Source organism: Strix uralensis, chromosome 13, assembly GCF_047716275.1.
Source record: "Strix uralensis isolate ZFMK-TIS-50842 chromosome 13, bStrUra1, whole genome shotgun sequence".
NCBI classification, from domain to species: Eukaryota; Metazoa; Chordata; class Aves; order Strigiformes; family Strigidae; genus Strix; species Strix uralensis.
The window spans coordinates 15,776,163-15,790,333 of NC_133984.1; the positions used below are offsets into that span (position 1 = coordinate 15,776,163).

The 14,171-nt window shown below is 42.4% G+C and overlaps 1 protein-coding gene and 1 long non-coding RNA gene across 3 annotated transcripts in view; both read left to right on the forward strand.

Moving 5' to 3' along the window:
- The window catches only part of LOC141949269 (uncharacterized), a 191,895-nt gene that overhangs the window by 161,539 nt on the left and 16,185 nt on the right, over positions 1-14,171 (forward strand). The gene's annotated exons all lie outside the window — the stretch shown is intronic.
- The window catches only part of CAPN6 (calpain 6), a 65,837-nt gene that overhangs the window by 40,256 nt on the left and 11,410 nt on the right, over positions 1-14,171 (forward strand). For both annotated transcript variants that reach the window (XM_074882654.1, XM_074882655.1), the window contains exons 4-10: positions 713-844; positions 1,312-1,520; positions 1,920-2,112; positions 5,818-6,011; positions 8,893-8,970; positions 10,192-10,387; positions 13,620-13,742. In XM_074882654.1, coding sequence (XP_074738755.1) covers positions 713-844; positions 1,312-1,520; positions 1,920-2,112; positions 5,818-6,011; positions 8,893-8,970; positions 10,192-10,387; positions 13,620-13,742 — 1,125 coding nt within the window. The remainder of the gene's footprint in view (positions 1-712; positions 845-1,311; positions 1,521-1,919; positions 2,113-5,817; positions 6,012-8,892; positions 8,971-10,191; positions 10,388-13,619; positions 13,743-14,171) is intronic.

The following is a 14,171-nucleotide window of genomic DNA, read 5'->3' on the forward strand; positions in this document are numbered from 1 at the left end:
TGCTTTGGTGAGAATCTGCATGTAAATAGAGATGCAGCCAGAAAAGCAATGGCAGAGGAGGAATGAGTTGTTCTAATAAGAGCCAGATAAAAGAGAAAGATGAGATCCAGAGAATGAGAGGCATATTTCACAGACAAGTATTCTCTGCCGCCTTTGGTGCTGGGTGGCAAGAGTCATTGCAGTAACTCATGCTGTTGGTGGAGGAGGGTTTCCAGAATGTCAGCCAAGGGAGTGGCAATGAAGGAAGAGGAGCTTAGAGTTCTGGTGTCAGTAGCATCATTTCCTGTTGCTTTTCTTGATGGGGTTTTTTTTCAGTCAGAGCCTTTCCCTGTAATGCTTCCTCCTTCTCCTTTCACCTACTTTCTGTTCATTAACTGCCCCAATGCCAAATAAGTCTTCCAAATGTTGAATTCAGCCCAGTACTCAAAGATCACCTTCAGCTGATGGCAGAAATAGGAACTCTGACAAAAAAAGCTGGCAAATCCTGGTGTTTATATAAGGCAACACGATCTACTTGTAAGAACTTAAATAATCCTGTATACCCTGAATTTCAAATATATTCAGTGCCAGAGGGCTTTTGAACTTCCTGGTACAGAAACTCCACACTTCAGTGGGAATGTGATGCAGAACAAGCGTGGAGAATAATAGCTGGAAGGATGCTGTGGTCATTTCTGGAGTGGAGTCTCCAGTAAGCTCTGGTTTGCTTTGTTAGGACCTCTGTGAAGACCCCCACCTGTTTGTGAATGGAATCAGCTCCCATGACTTACACCAAGGCACTCTGGGGAACTGCTGGTTTGTGGCTGCATGCTCCTGCTTGGCTCTGAGGGAGACCCTCTGGCAGCAGGTAGGTGATCCATGTGCTTGGTGCATGAAATAAAGCTGATAAACCTTGGTTGTTTCCCTGCCTGTCAAGAAGTGTTTTTCCCTCTAGGATTAATGTGCCTCTGATGAGTGGTGAATTTTGGTGGATTCAAATCTTCCCTTTCTTTAGCAGTTCATTTTTCACGTTATGAGACCTCCCTACTCCACAGTCCCATTGAGCACCAAAGAAGAGATATAGCAAAACCAGAGAGAGCAATAGGTTCTGTTTGTCTTTCTCTGCAGATCAATTTGAATTTTACTTTCCTAAAAGATTCTCTGAAGTGGGAGTATATTTGACTTTGTACGAAATTCACTCTCTTTTTCCACTGCTTCATCTATTTAAGGTCAGCTGTTCATGAAGCTGAACACCGGCGTAGTGTGTGCTCTCTGCCCTCTGAATAAATCTTAACATAGTGCATTTGGTGAATTTTCCCTTCAATGGTTTCTCAGGTGATTCCAGACTCTAACGAACAAGAATGGGACCCTAAAAACCCAGAAAAATATGCTGGGATTTTCCGTTTCCGTTTCTGGTGCTTTGGAGAATGGACAGAGGTGGTTGTTGATGACCTGCTGCCAACAATGGATGAAAAGTTGATCTACTGCCATTCCAATGTGAAAAATGAATTCTGGAGCGCATTATTGGAGAAAGCTTATGCAAAGTATGATCTAGTTCATTGTCCTTTTAGTCCTCAGTACTGCCCTTCTATCCATCTGTTTGTTTTGTCTTTCAACTCTGTCATGCTTTCCATAGGTTTTAGGTTTGCTGCTAGTAGAGAACCTAAAAAAGATTTAAAAATCTTCCTTTAATCTGCATGGAAGAGTTGAATCATAAAAGAGTGCAATGCACTCGACTTTAGCAGCCCAAAGCCTTAAGAATCTTTACACTCCTTTCCTAGAAACCCAGCAAAGGTTTATCTGCAATCTGCATCTGCTGTTTTGGTTTTTTTTCTGTTTTGTTTTTTCCTTGGTGAGACACAAATATATTACCTACATTCAAGCCAAATTAGAGCATTTCTAGCAGCCATCTTGTGACTGAGAATGTTCTGTGTTACCTTCAGGCTGGCTGGATCTTACGAAGCCCTAGATGGAGGCAGTGCTGCAGATGCAATTGTGGATTTCACTGGAGCAGTGGCAGAATCTATTGATTTGGTACAGGGCAAATATGGTGAGATTATTTCTGAGCAGATGAAGCTGTTTGAAGACTTGCTGAAAGTGCATAAAAGAGGCGGGTTGATCAGTTGTTCCATTACGGTATGTATAGAAAGCTGGATTTTAAGAGTTATTTCAATGAAAAAAAATCTGGAAAAAATACCATTATTAGCATAACCATATTGAGTATGTCCTTCGTTTTTATGCTTTGGAAAAGCTTCGCATGGAAAAAGTCAGCAAGTTGCCAGTGCTGTCAGCCACGTACAGCTCCATGAGCCACTAAATACAGTCACAAAACCACAAAGCCATTTGTGCTGCCACTTTACTGTGGATCTGAAATGCTATTTTTTTCGGAATGGTCACAGTTATGTATTGACCTGAGGTTAATCCACCTAGAATGCCCTAATTTACAGTCCAGATGGCAGTGTTCAGTTTCTTTATTTCTTAGGGAAATCTGTTTTCAGAAGAGAGTTCTGCTGGCACTGAGCTGAGACTTCTTGACTTTGATTGTGATGATGCAGTTGTCTCATCAGTATAACACTGAAGCTGTTCTGAAAAGCTGAGCTCACTTGGTTATTCAGGTAGTACTGTTTGTTAATAAGACTCCCCATGAGAATTAACCAGCAAAACTTGCCTACGCTGACTAATGTGAGGCAGGTGCCTACATTAGGAGGCCATGACCCTGACATTCCCTTAGTCCATAGAGAGGGGATGGCTTCCCCAAGGGTGATACAGGGTTGCCTTCTGTGGAAGCTTTACCACTCCCCATTCACTTGAGGTGCTAGAAGGCAGGGGAGCAGCAGCTCACAAAGGGTGCTATATACTTCACAAACCGCAGGCAAACAAGGGCCTTACACAGCCGCTTGCCATGGAGGGAAACAAGTGACAATGAGGCCTAACTCACCTTGTATCAAAGTCTGCAATGTCAGGCCATGACTGGGTAGCACTGGAATTATCACGTTGTCTGAAGCTGTTACCGCACATGGAAGGTTAACAAGCTGTCATGGCACCTGAATATTTCCCAAAAGATTGCTTTTAAATTATTTTTAAAGTGCAGCCTGCAGGAAAGGGATCGTTCTCTAGAAGCTGCAGGGTTGGCATCTAGATGCGCTTCTGCATCTTACTCCCATGCCCTCTACTTCCAATTTAAGACCTTGGCGAAGGCTAATCTTATGTGGAATTAGTTAAATCACTAAAACATTTTGCTTTAATTTCCCCGTCTGTGAAACGAAGATCATATTACTGTAGCACTTAACTGTTTTATACCTGTAGTGTAAACTAGTGGACCCCCATGTGTCAGCTCGTTCAGAAATTCTTGCAAGTATCAAGGCAGTTGTGTAGTTGTCTAGAACAAGATAAAATCAGCCATGCTTGGAGATGCCTTAGAACATTACCTGTTTAGCTGGCCCTGGTTATGCACTGCCCTGCACCAGTGCCACGGTACCAAAGAGGATCATGTGGTACCTTCTGGGAGATGAATTTCAACCTGAGAACTCAACTGAGGTAGAACAGAAGTCCTGAACTGTCCCTCCCAGCAACATCACACAACAGCTCAGAAACAAATTCTAGGTCTTTGGTGTTCGTTTTACCTTTTTTACAAGGTCTGAATTTTTATTTAGAAAGAGTTCCATCTGGTTTGCTCAGACCAGGCTGGTAGACCAGACTTCCTGGTATGAATTGTTGTTGTAAACATTGTTTCTGGGATGGTAGGTTGCTCCCAAATGCTAGGGCAGTTCAGTTTCTTAACATGGATCTGGTGAGAAGATAAGCTAAGTACAAGGGGTTCTATTTTAAAAAGCAGTTAATTAGAGAGTTGTAATGCACTTCTTCCTGGCATTGTATTTCTGCCTGTCAAACGCAGATGCTTCTAAACATTGATTACACAGGAGCTGTTCCTATTGGTTTGGCTTCAGTCATCTGCATTTATCACTTTTTGATAGATGTATTATACACACAGTGAAGATTGTTAGGTATAGAATATTTAATACTCAAGTAGCTACATTGATGTGACTTACAAACATGTCATCATTTTCCTTGGGTTACAAAATAGCCCTGAGCTTCACCACTTAGAAATTTGAACAGACAGTAGATGTTTAAATATCTCATTTAAATAAATAAATAAATGCCTTCAGAATGAGGTGGGAAAGGCAGCCCAGCAGTAAGAAATGCCTGGGGATAATAAAGGCAGCAGGAGAGATTACAGACTCCCATGCTGTCAAGGACTCTTGTTTGCTTTTAGTTGTGAAAAATGCAAGTGTTACGTTGGAGAAAGCCCAAACCCATTGGAAATGTCAGCCAGTCTTGGTGTGACACATGAGCTGATTCTTTAGGAGCTGTTGTCGGTGAAAGGCAAAGAGGTCTTGGTGAGAGTCTCATAGTTGCCAGACCATCTGTCAGTTCCAATTTGATAGAAATTTCTCTTTTCCTTTTTTTTTTTCTTTTTTGTTGATTTCTTATCTTTGGGGACTGAACACTGTTGTGTAAGTGCAACACCTGCCTTAGGAGAAGGACCCTGTCTGTTTAGACCAGAGAAATTTTAAAATGGGTAAAAATATCTGGGAAAGTACTATGTGCATTTCATAACTCTAAGAAGTCCATCTCTCTCCACCAGAGCAAAGGCTTGCTTGATCACTGAGCTCTTAATTAGATTATTACAAGTTTACACGCAAAGATCTGCACTGAGTCAAAACTTTCTTCCCTGCTGTCCAAGTGAGTGAGTGTCTTAAGGCCCAATGGGTTGTAGCCCAATATAGGTGAGAGAGACTGGATATGGCTCAGTGCAAAGATGCCCATGCTGGCTCCCGTGAGGGTGTGACAGATCTGGAGGCACGACCATTTGGATTGTGTCTGGCTCAGAAGAAGGGTTATAACACTGCCAGAGCTTTACTTTTTCCACTGTCCTGCCTGGTATGCATTGCTCAGAAGCAGCATTGTACTGGCTTTGTAAAGGGTCAGTCATCCAAAGCAACTCCAGCATCTCTATATTATACAGCTCTTCTGGTTTTAGATGTACTTAGGAGATTTTGATCTGGATGCGTTAAATTAAATGGTGGTCTTTTTCAGACCTTACAGTTTTTATGTATTCTTAGATCAGCATCTGATCAGGCCTAGGTCATCCAGCAGGACAGTTCACTGCCTAATCACCGCTGGAAAGTAGGCTTCTTATGTGAAGTCTATGAGGAGCAAACCCAGTTCCTAAAAAAGCCTGCAGCTGCCATGTAGGAGAGGCCTGCCAGGTCACAAGTGAGGTAAAGGACAGGTTTGACAAATGGCTAGAAAGTTTTCTTGCCTTTGCCTTCTATTTTTACTCACTGCCAGTAGTTCTTCCTGGGTATCAAATTTACCCCAACGCAGAAACAGCTAAATCCTTAGGCCCTACAAAGTGTCCAGTTGAGGACACCACCAGACAGTGCTATGTCTGAGCACAGTCATCAATATACAGAAGAGCCATTTAGTAAAGATTACAAGACTTTGGAAGGGGTGATAAAGGTTGTCCATCAGCCTGGTCTTTAACTCTCTGAAGCCAGGAGGAGACAGAATGGCTGTAGCAGGCAGTATTCTCCTCTGCTCTGGGCTTCCGTCTGCTAGGACTTGTCAGACACTATCATGCAAAAGGCCAGACTAGTGAGCCACTAGTTTTGATCCCCAGTGCTGTTGTTTTCCCACATAGTCAAATCACTCGGGAAGGGAACGTATAACTCTCTGAAAGAAAACAAGCCTTCCCTGTGGTGCCTCTTGAACGCATAGCTGTCAAGTCCCTCAACGATGCGAGTTGGTTTTTTTTAATTGTCATTCTTGGTGCTAAAGGCTTCCTCTGGCAGTACCAATGAAGTGGAGACAGAGAAGGGTCTTGTCGTTGGCCATGCCTACTCAGTGACAGCAATTCGGAAGCTGCGCCTTGGAGAAAGGCTCATATTCTCTTTTAAGGCAGAAAAGCTGTTCATGATCAGGCTGAGGAACCCCTGGGGAAAAAGAGAGTGGAACGGCGCCTGGAGTGACAAGTAAGTGCTGAAAATCCCATGTCAAAGGAATGAAACTGTGATTGGGGCCACTGGATGTTAGATGCATGGTTAAACACTGAGACACGACATCAGTCTGCAATACTCAGTGATGGCTGAACCGTTGTGCCATCTGCATTCCCTGAGCAAATGGACACATCCTGGAGGAGCCAGGAGGTTATGGCTTCCTGGACCTTAGTTTACTGTATGCATCATTGTTCTGGCACACTGGAGCATGAGTAGAAAAATAGCCTATGATTAAGGTGATGAGTCAAGAACATGAAGTTTGTCCCCAGCTTCATCACTGAGTTTGACTGTGACTCAGTTTCTCATCGGTAATTGCTAGCTGCTGGGGATGGTATAAGTCTTTTATTCTTAGATAATTTAAGTGACTGGTGAAAAATGCTGTAAAATTGCCATATTTGTGATTTTTTGAATTGTTTTCTAATGAATTTTAATGTAGGCCATGATCTTAGCAGGCACCCCTACAGAGACAGAAATGACTGCTGGAGGGGATGTATTCCATCACTGGCAATTTACACATGAAAAACACTTAACTAGGATGTTACAGTTCAACACTGTGCTTACCAGCCACTGTTAGCATTTAATAAGTACAAAACATTTGACACTGTTCTGCACGACTTCCTTGTCCCTAAATTGGAAAGACATGGATTTGCTGGATGGGCCACCTGGTCGATAAGGAATTGGCTGGATGGTCATGCTCAGAGAGCAGCGGTCAACAACTCAATGTCCAAATGGAGAGCAGCAACAGTGCCGTTCCTCAGGGGTCGGTGTTGGGACCGGTGCTATTTAACATCTTTTTCGGTGACATAGGCAGTGGGATTGACTGCACCCTCAGCAAGTTCATCAACACCACCAAGCTGTGTGGTACAGTTGACACGCTGGAGGGAAGGGATGTGCCATCCAGAGGGACCTGGACAGGCTGGAGAGGTGGGACCGTGCAAACCTCATGAAGTTCAACAAGGCCAAGTGCAAGGTCCTGCACGTGGGTCGGGGCAATCCCAAGCACAAATCCAGGCTGGGAGAGGAGTGGATTGAGAGCAGCCCTGCAGAGAAGGACTTGGGGATATTAGTGGATGGAAAACTGACTGTGAGCCAACAATGTGCACTTGCAGCCCAGAAAGCCAACTGTGTCCTGGGCTGCATCAAGAGGAGTGTGGCCATCAGGTCGAGCGAGGGGATTCTCCATCTCTACTCTGCTCTCGTGAGACCCCCCCTGCAGTGCTGTGTCCAGCGCTGGGGCCCCCAACATCAGAAGGAAGGACATGGACCTGCTCGAGCGGGTCCAGAGGAGGCCGCGAAGATGGTCAGGGACTGGAGCACCTCCCTTATGAGGACAGGCTGAGAGAGTTGGGGATGTTCAGCCTGGAGAAGAGAAGGCTCCAGGGAGATGTTACAGTGGCCTTCCAGTGCTTAAAGGGGCTACAGGAAAGGTGGGGAGGGACTCTTGATTAGGGAGTGTAGGGATAGGACAAGGGGTAACAGTTTTAAACTGAAAGAGGGGAGATTTAGATTAGCTATAAGGAAGAAATTCTTCCCTGTGAGGGTGGTGAGACACTGGCACAGGTTGCCCAGAGAAGCTGTGGCTGCCCCCTCCCTGGCAGTGTTCAAGGCCAGGTTGGACGGGGCTTTGAGCAACCTGGTCTAGTGGAAGGTGTCCCTGCCCATGGCAGGGGGGGTGGAACTAGGTGATCTTTAATGTCCCTTCCAACCCAAACCATTCTATCATTCCATGATTCTGTGATAATAATGCAATGTTCTTAACAACAGCGTGTTAAGTTCTTCTCTTCCATGCTTTAGCTAGCAAAAATCTATTTCTTTCAAAGAGTTTGGTTCAGGTGAAATGCGAAGAATGTGCAGAAGAGCTACTGTGTCTTGTTTAATTTAAGCCCTTGTGGTTCCCCACCAGCCCTTGTCTTGGCACAGCTGCCACTCATTTCAGCACAGGCACTGAGGAGTCTGAGGTTGGCCCATGGTTTTTAGCCTAACAGAATTAAATTGAGAATTTCCAAATAGGTTAAGTAAATGTCTCTTATTGCAAGCAACCTCCCTTCCCTCCTGCCAACCACCTTCAGGTGTATCCTCTAAGTACTTTTGGAAAGGGAGTGTGGAATTATGGCTCTGTTTGTCTAATGTGACACATTAGGGAAGGGGCTTATGCTGTCTTCTATCATGTTGTCTGATTTAAGCATCAGACTACTTGCATTTAGGATCCTGTGCTCCCCTGCAGTCAGTGGAAAGAGGCAGGTGCCCCCAGGGGACAAATGCAGAGCACGTAAATTGTATGATAATGCAAGCAATGAAGTGTCTATGCAGTGTAGTGTTACTCTGGAAACTGGACACTAGGCTCCTGCTGCAACAGTTTCTTCTCAAAGGCTCTCTGAGGAAATCTCAGACCTCAGGCCTGTTTTATTTAAGGAGATTGAAAGACAAAGAGAATACTCTGGTCTAAGTGAAGTGCTCATAAGCTCCTGAGGAGGAAAACCTGGTTTCTTTTGAAGGACCTTCAGGGAATGTAGTCAATCTCATACAACCTTCCAAACCAGCTGTTTAAATGTCCTAAGGGAGGTTGTGAATAAGGTTCTGCTCTAGTTGTGCCAATTTCCCATTCATATCTTTCTTTCTCAGTAGCTTTCAATTCAATTAATGTTTTAAAACTCCTCCTATAAGCCCCACACTTTCTTCCTGAATATCATCTGTCCTTTCAGTACTCCAGTGTTACCTTTATAACAAGAGACCATGAGAGAATTTTACTTGTATTTTGTTTCCAGGTGAGAGTTTTTAATGTAAGTTATTAATCATCTTTGTTGTTCTTTTTTTAACTCTTTTTTTTTTTTTCTTCTTTTTTTTTTTTGCATTTTAGTTCTGAGGAGTGGAAGAAAGTCAGCAAATCAGAATCAAAGAGCTTGGGACTCACTCTTGAGAATGATGGAGAGTTCTGGTGAGTGGGAGTCATGTGAAGGGTTTGGAGATACTGGCTACACAGAGTAATTGTCATTAATTCTGCCATTTAACAGCTTCAAAACCAACTTTCCCAAATAGATAAGATTATCCAGTCCTGGCGCAAAGTCTGTTTCTTTTAAACTCTCAAGGGATAACAGAGAAAAACAGAAAAAATTGATTAAAAACTAGTAAAACAAAATTAGTAGCTCTTAGTAAATATAAGTTTCAAACACCCTCAAAATCTTTTATATGTATTTAAGATATTCACAGAATGTGAAACAACACATGTGCTGGTTTACATGACAGAATGCCAAATACTGAACACACTGTCAATCCTGTTTACTGACTACTGTGCCTATCTGTAGGATTTCTAGCTCAAGCATGGCTGAGGTACCTGTAAATACAATTGCAGCCAATGAATTTTGGTATTTGTCAGTGTTTTCCATCATGGGCATGAGAAGTGTTCGTCCTCTACAGAATCTCTAGAACTCTAATAATTTTGACTCTGCTTAAAGCTTAGATACACTGAGGCAGTTCAGCAACTTCTTCAGTAGATCATCAATGTTGTATCAAGTGTGCTGGTAGGGCTTAGTATGAAGAGTCTTCCGTTTGCTTGGCTTTGTCAGAACTGGCAACTGGAAGCCAGCTGTAGGGTTTGGTTCTGGGCCATTAATAAGCCAGAACATGATGGTAGTTCAGAGATACCAAGCTGTTAGAGGAGGTGAATGTTTTTTAACTGCTCTGCAATCCAGTCTGTCACTTTAGCAGTCACAGGTTATAGCACTGAGATGATGCTAAATGAAAGCTATGTCCAGAGCACAGGGGTTCGAGTCATGGTTATGGACAGATATAACAATATGGACCATAATAATGAGGAGTGGATAGTGCTTTGGTTGCAGGTTTTTTTCTTTTGCCTTTGCAAAATATGTGCTATCTAATCCAGCCTGGTAGATACAACCTATCCTTTAGGCTTAGGTGCTGCAACAGAGCTGACCAAACACACTGAGGTGGTATTTCTCTAAATTAAGTTCTCAGATAGTGTGATTGTGGCTTCACAAGTATTTCCACATGGAGAACTTTCCAGTGAATCAGTTTATTCTCTGGACAGCTGAGCAATGCCTCCTCTTAAATTACTGTAAGATTTCATGTGTTAGTTTGGCTCCTTGCATGATTATCACTGTTTATTTTACTGTTACTTTCCTGGTGTCCCATGGACTAGGATGACGTTTGAGGACTGGTGTAAGAATTTCACTGATGTGGACATCTGCCGGATTGTGAATACCTCCTACTTCAGTATCCACAAGACCTGGGAGAAGAAAATGATGCACGGGGCTTGGGCAAAGAATTCGGAGCCCCTGCTAAATCGCTCTGGTGGATGCTTTGATAACAACGAGACCTTCCTTCAGAATCCCCAGGTGGGAATCCTTGTATTTTGTGAGGTACTGAAGTGTATCCACGTTAGCTAGGGTTCTGAAGGTTTTCTTCTATTTAGGAGTTGGCAGTGACTACTTGACAGAAATCTCATTGACAGTCTCTGTCCTCTGGAAGTATGCTGGTTCACTGCATGTTTCAGTGATTTCTGTGAAATCTCTCAGTAAAGAGTTTAGGTATTTGTTTAAGACTGATCATGTTTGGGGCTGATGAGTTAGACTCACCAAGATTAGTAAAGTCCTGTCTGGACTTCTTTCAGTTTCCCAGTTGTAAAAAAGCAGCAAGTCTGATTTTATAATGACAGAACTCCATTCACTTAACATCCTTAAACAGTCTGAGTTTTGGCCCTCTGTATTTAGTTCATGTCCCTTTGCACTAATCTAAGATTCTGAAAGTATCCAGTCTCTTCCCCAAGCTCATCCTCTCATCAGCATTATGGATTTTTTTTTTGTCTCATCCTACCTGGTAACTTTCAAGCTATTCAGTTTATCTGTTCATCCATCCTTACTCCATTTCTCACCTTCCTGCCCTTCTCAGTGTTGCATGTTTTCATCCCAGTGCATGCAAATTCAAGCATAAAACTTCCATTAATGTCAATGAGGTCTGGGTGCTTACTCCTTTAGTTATTACTTTGAAAATTGACCTTTCTGTTCTTTTGTAATTCACCACATACTTTAGATTAATTCAAGATCTTCTTGTGTCTGCTTCTCTGCACTTGTATGGGAGGTTTCTGTCTGCATCCCACAATTTTCATAGCAGGATATTGGAAAAGTGTAGCCTTTGCTGTTCAGACTAGGAGTGAATCTCAGACTCCCAGCTCATCCTGTCATATAGGTGTAGATGGAGAAGATCTGTCCAGACAGAAGTGCTCTGTCTTCTGTCAGTGCCTCATTTCCAGATGGTGATTTTATTCAGATATTCCTCTGTATGATTCTGGATCTATTCCAAGTGCTTGTCTGGGTCTCATTTGTAAGTGCTTAGCTGCCACAGAGAACAAAACATACAGGTTATGGTTGAGTGCAATGCCTGATGCAATGGAAGTTCTTTTTATTCCAGTTTTATCTCTAGGCTAGCTGATTAAAAGGCTCTTAATAGCAGTGCTGGAACACATTTATGTTCGCTTAGGGCCATTATAAATTACTGTGGCATATACTACCATAGTCTAGAGGTAATCTCTGTCTGTTCTCCCCAAGTGAAATGCCTGACACTGAGGCCTCCTGTGAAGTTTTTCTGTACAGAGAGGGATTGTGACACTTCCAGTCCCTTTAAAACAAGGGAATTTAAGCCAAGTATAAATGTATTCCTACAGCCACCTGCAGATTTCCAGATTGCTACCCCTTAGGACCGCTGAAATGTCATCAGATCAAAGATCATCACAGTTGCATACCTCTCATCAGACCAAGAGAGCCCTCTTGCACTTCCACAGTTCCCCTTCCACACCTCCATTTGCCCTGGAGCACGCTAGGCTATGTGACTAGGTAACACTGCATATGGTTCAACAGGGACAAGAATTAAAATGTGCTTTACGAGGTGTTGCTGCATATTTATATCTTGCTTTTTAGATTCTCTCTGCAGAGGCTCTTTACAACCCTTAGGACTCTCTTCAAGGTCCTGTGCTTTCTCTGACACAATGTTGATATAGCACACAAATAAGAGTACAAAGAAGCATTGAATTTATACCAAAAAACAGCCAGCCCAGAATAGCAAGCAGTAGTTCTGTAGGAGGTCAATCTCAACTGTAAATACCATGAACAACTAATGAAGCCCAGAGGCTTGGGAATGTATTGATTTTCTTTCCAATACCGCTGTGCTTCAGCCAACTCTGCTAGAGGTTGGTGTTTCCTCCATGTGGGTGTGACGCTGCATGAGACAGTGAGAGTCAGGGATGAGAAATATGACAGTGCCTTATTCTGCAGAGCTCTAACCACAGAGGGATGTGAAGTCATTACGGGGGATCATTCCACAACAGTAACCAAGGAAATCTCAGTATCTACCTCAGAGCAAACTCAATGAGGATTTGCTTTTTAGCAGCTCTTGGAGGAGCAGGAAGAGGGGAGTTGAATCACTGATGATATTCCTTTCCACGCTGTCTGAGAATTTCGGCTTAAATCAGAACATGTGGTGCCCATAGTACCCAGCTGTGCACCACTGCAGTTTTTTGCTTTTATTTGTTTGCTTAACATTTAAAGGTTTTTGTGGATGGAAGAATACAGCATCTGTCTAAACTTGGCATAAATAGTGTCTTCTTGCCCTCCACTGGTTCCAACAACTCAGATTTGCCCTCTGTATGCACAAAAGAAACAAAGTTTAAAGGAGTCTCTAATAGTGAATGAATTTGAATGTTTAACTCTGTCATATAAACACCTGTATGACCTTTTTCGTCTACTGAAAGGGTACATACTTACTCATGAACTGGTCTGGTAGTGATACTTAATGATGTAAGCAATTCAAGTCTGATTTATTGAGATGGAAACTGCTGCCTAAACTTGAAATAAATTCCTTTGATTGGTCTTAAACCCAAGTTGACTCAAGTTACTTTAAACAGTTTGGATAAAAGATTTGCCTGTTGAAGATCCAGGAGTCCTTCTTAGCCCTTTTTACTGGGTATTCCTAAGATTTTCAGGAAAACTGAGAAAGTCCAAAATAACCATTCCTGTCATTCTTATATTAAATAGAAATTGTAGGTGAGGAAAAAAGTTGTGGGGTTTGTTTTTTTTTTTAACTAAGATTTGGAATATTCCTTCATTTGCAGGTCCTATACAAAGATGTTTGAAATTTACGGGCCCTGTCTAGATATTCAAGTCAGAATCAAAAAATATCAGAGACCCCACCTGGAGTCTGTTGGTTTTATTTTTTTATCTCACTCCTGATTTATATATAAATATCTAAATAAAACTTAGTCTATTGTCTTTTGCTTTCATAGGAGATGTTCTCTTCTGCTGCCTCACCAGTTATTTTGTAATACAGTCTCATGCTGTCCTTTATGTGAAGTACCCGTTTCAATGTCTCTGATACTTTTGATTTAAAGATCCTTATTATTAGCATTAATTTTCAGGTGCAAATTCCTGGGAATGTCTGTTATATGGAGAACTCTTCTCCCACCCCCAAATGTATTTTCATTTGCCTCCTTTGTATGCACATATTTCCTTGGTGATGGCTTTATCCTCAGTATCCTAAGGCATTTCTAACAGCTTACCCTCTTCTCTCTTCTACTAGTACATCTTTGATGTTAAGAAGACTGAGGACAAAGTGTTGGTGTCATTACAACAGGAGGATCGCCGCAAATACAAGAAAGAAGGGAAGGGAGACAGCATCCCAATTGGCTTTGAAATATTCAAGGTAGGCAGCCATCTGCACTCCTGGTTTAGAGTTTATTCAGCAGTCCTGCTTCATCCTGGCAATGAGATCTTTGGCAGATAGAGGCATGATTATCATGGTGGGGTCTGGCTCTCCTCTCAACATGAGCTTTGCATGTGTACTGCACTCAGTCACCAGAACTGATATTAAACAGACTATTTGTGCTAAATTGAATTTAGTTCAATTCAAACTCTATTTGAACTAAAGGAGCATAAATCATTTTTCCCTATTGTAAAAGAATTTTAAGTGCTCTTCCTACCCCCTTTGAAGGGAAAGACAAAAAAAAAATATTAACGCTTGAAACATGGAGGGTTTTTTTCTCCTTCTCACTGGAGGCTTCTGCCTCCATTTCATCAGCAAATACAGCCACGTGAATGAGTTTAAAAAGTCTGGAGTTTTTCTTTTGCCACT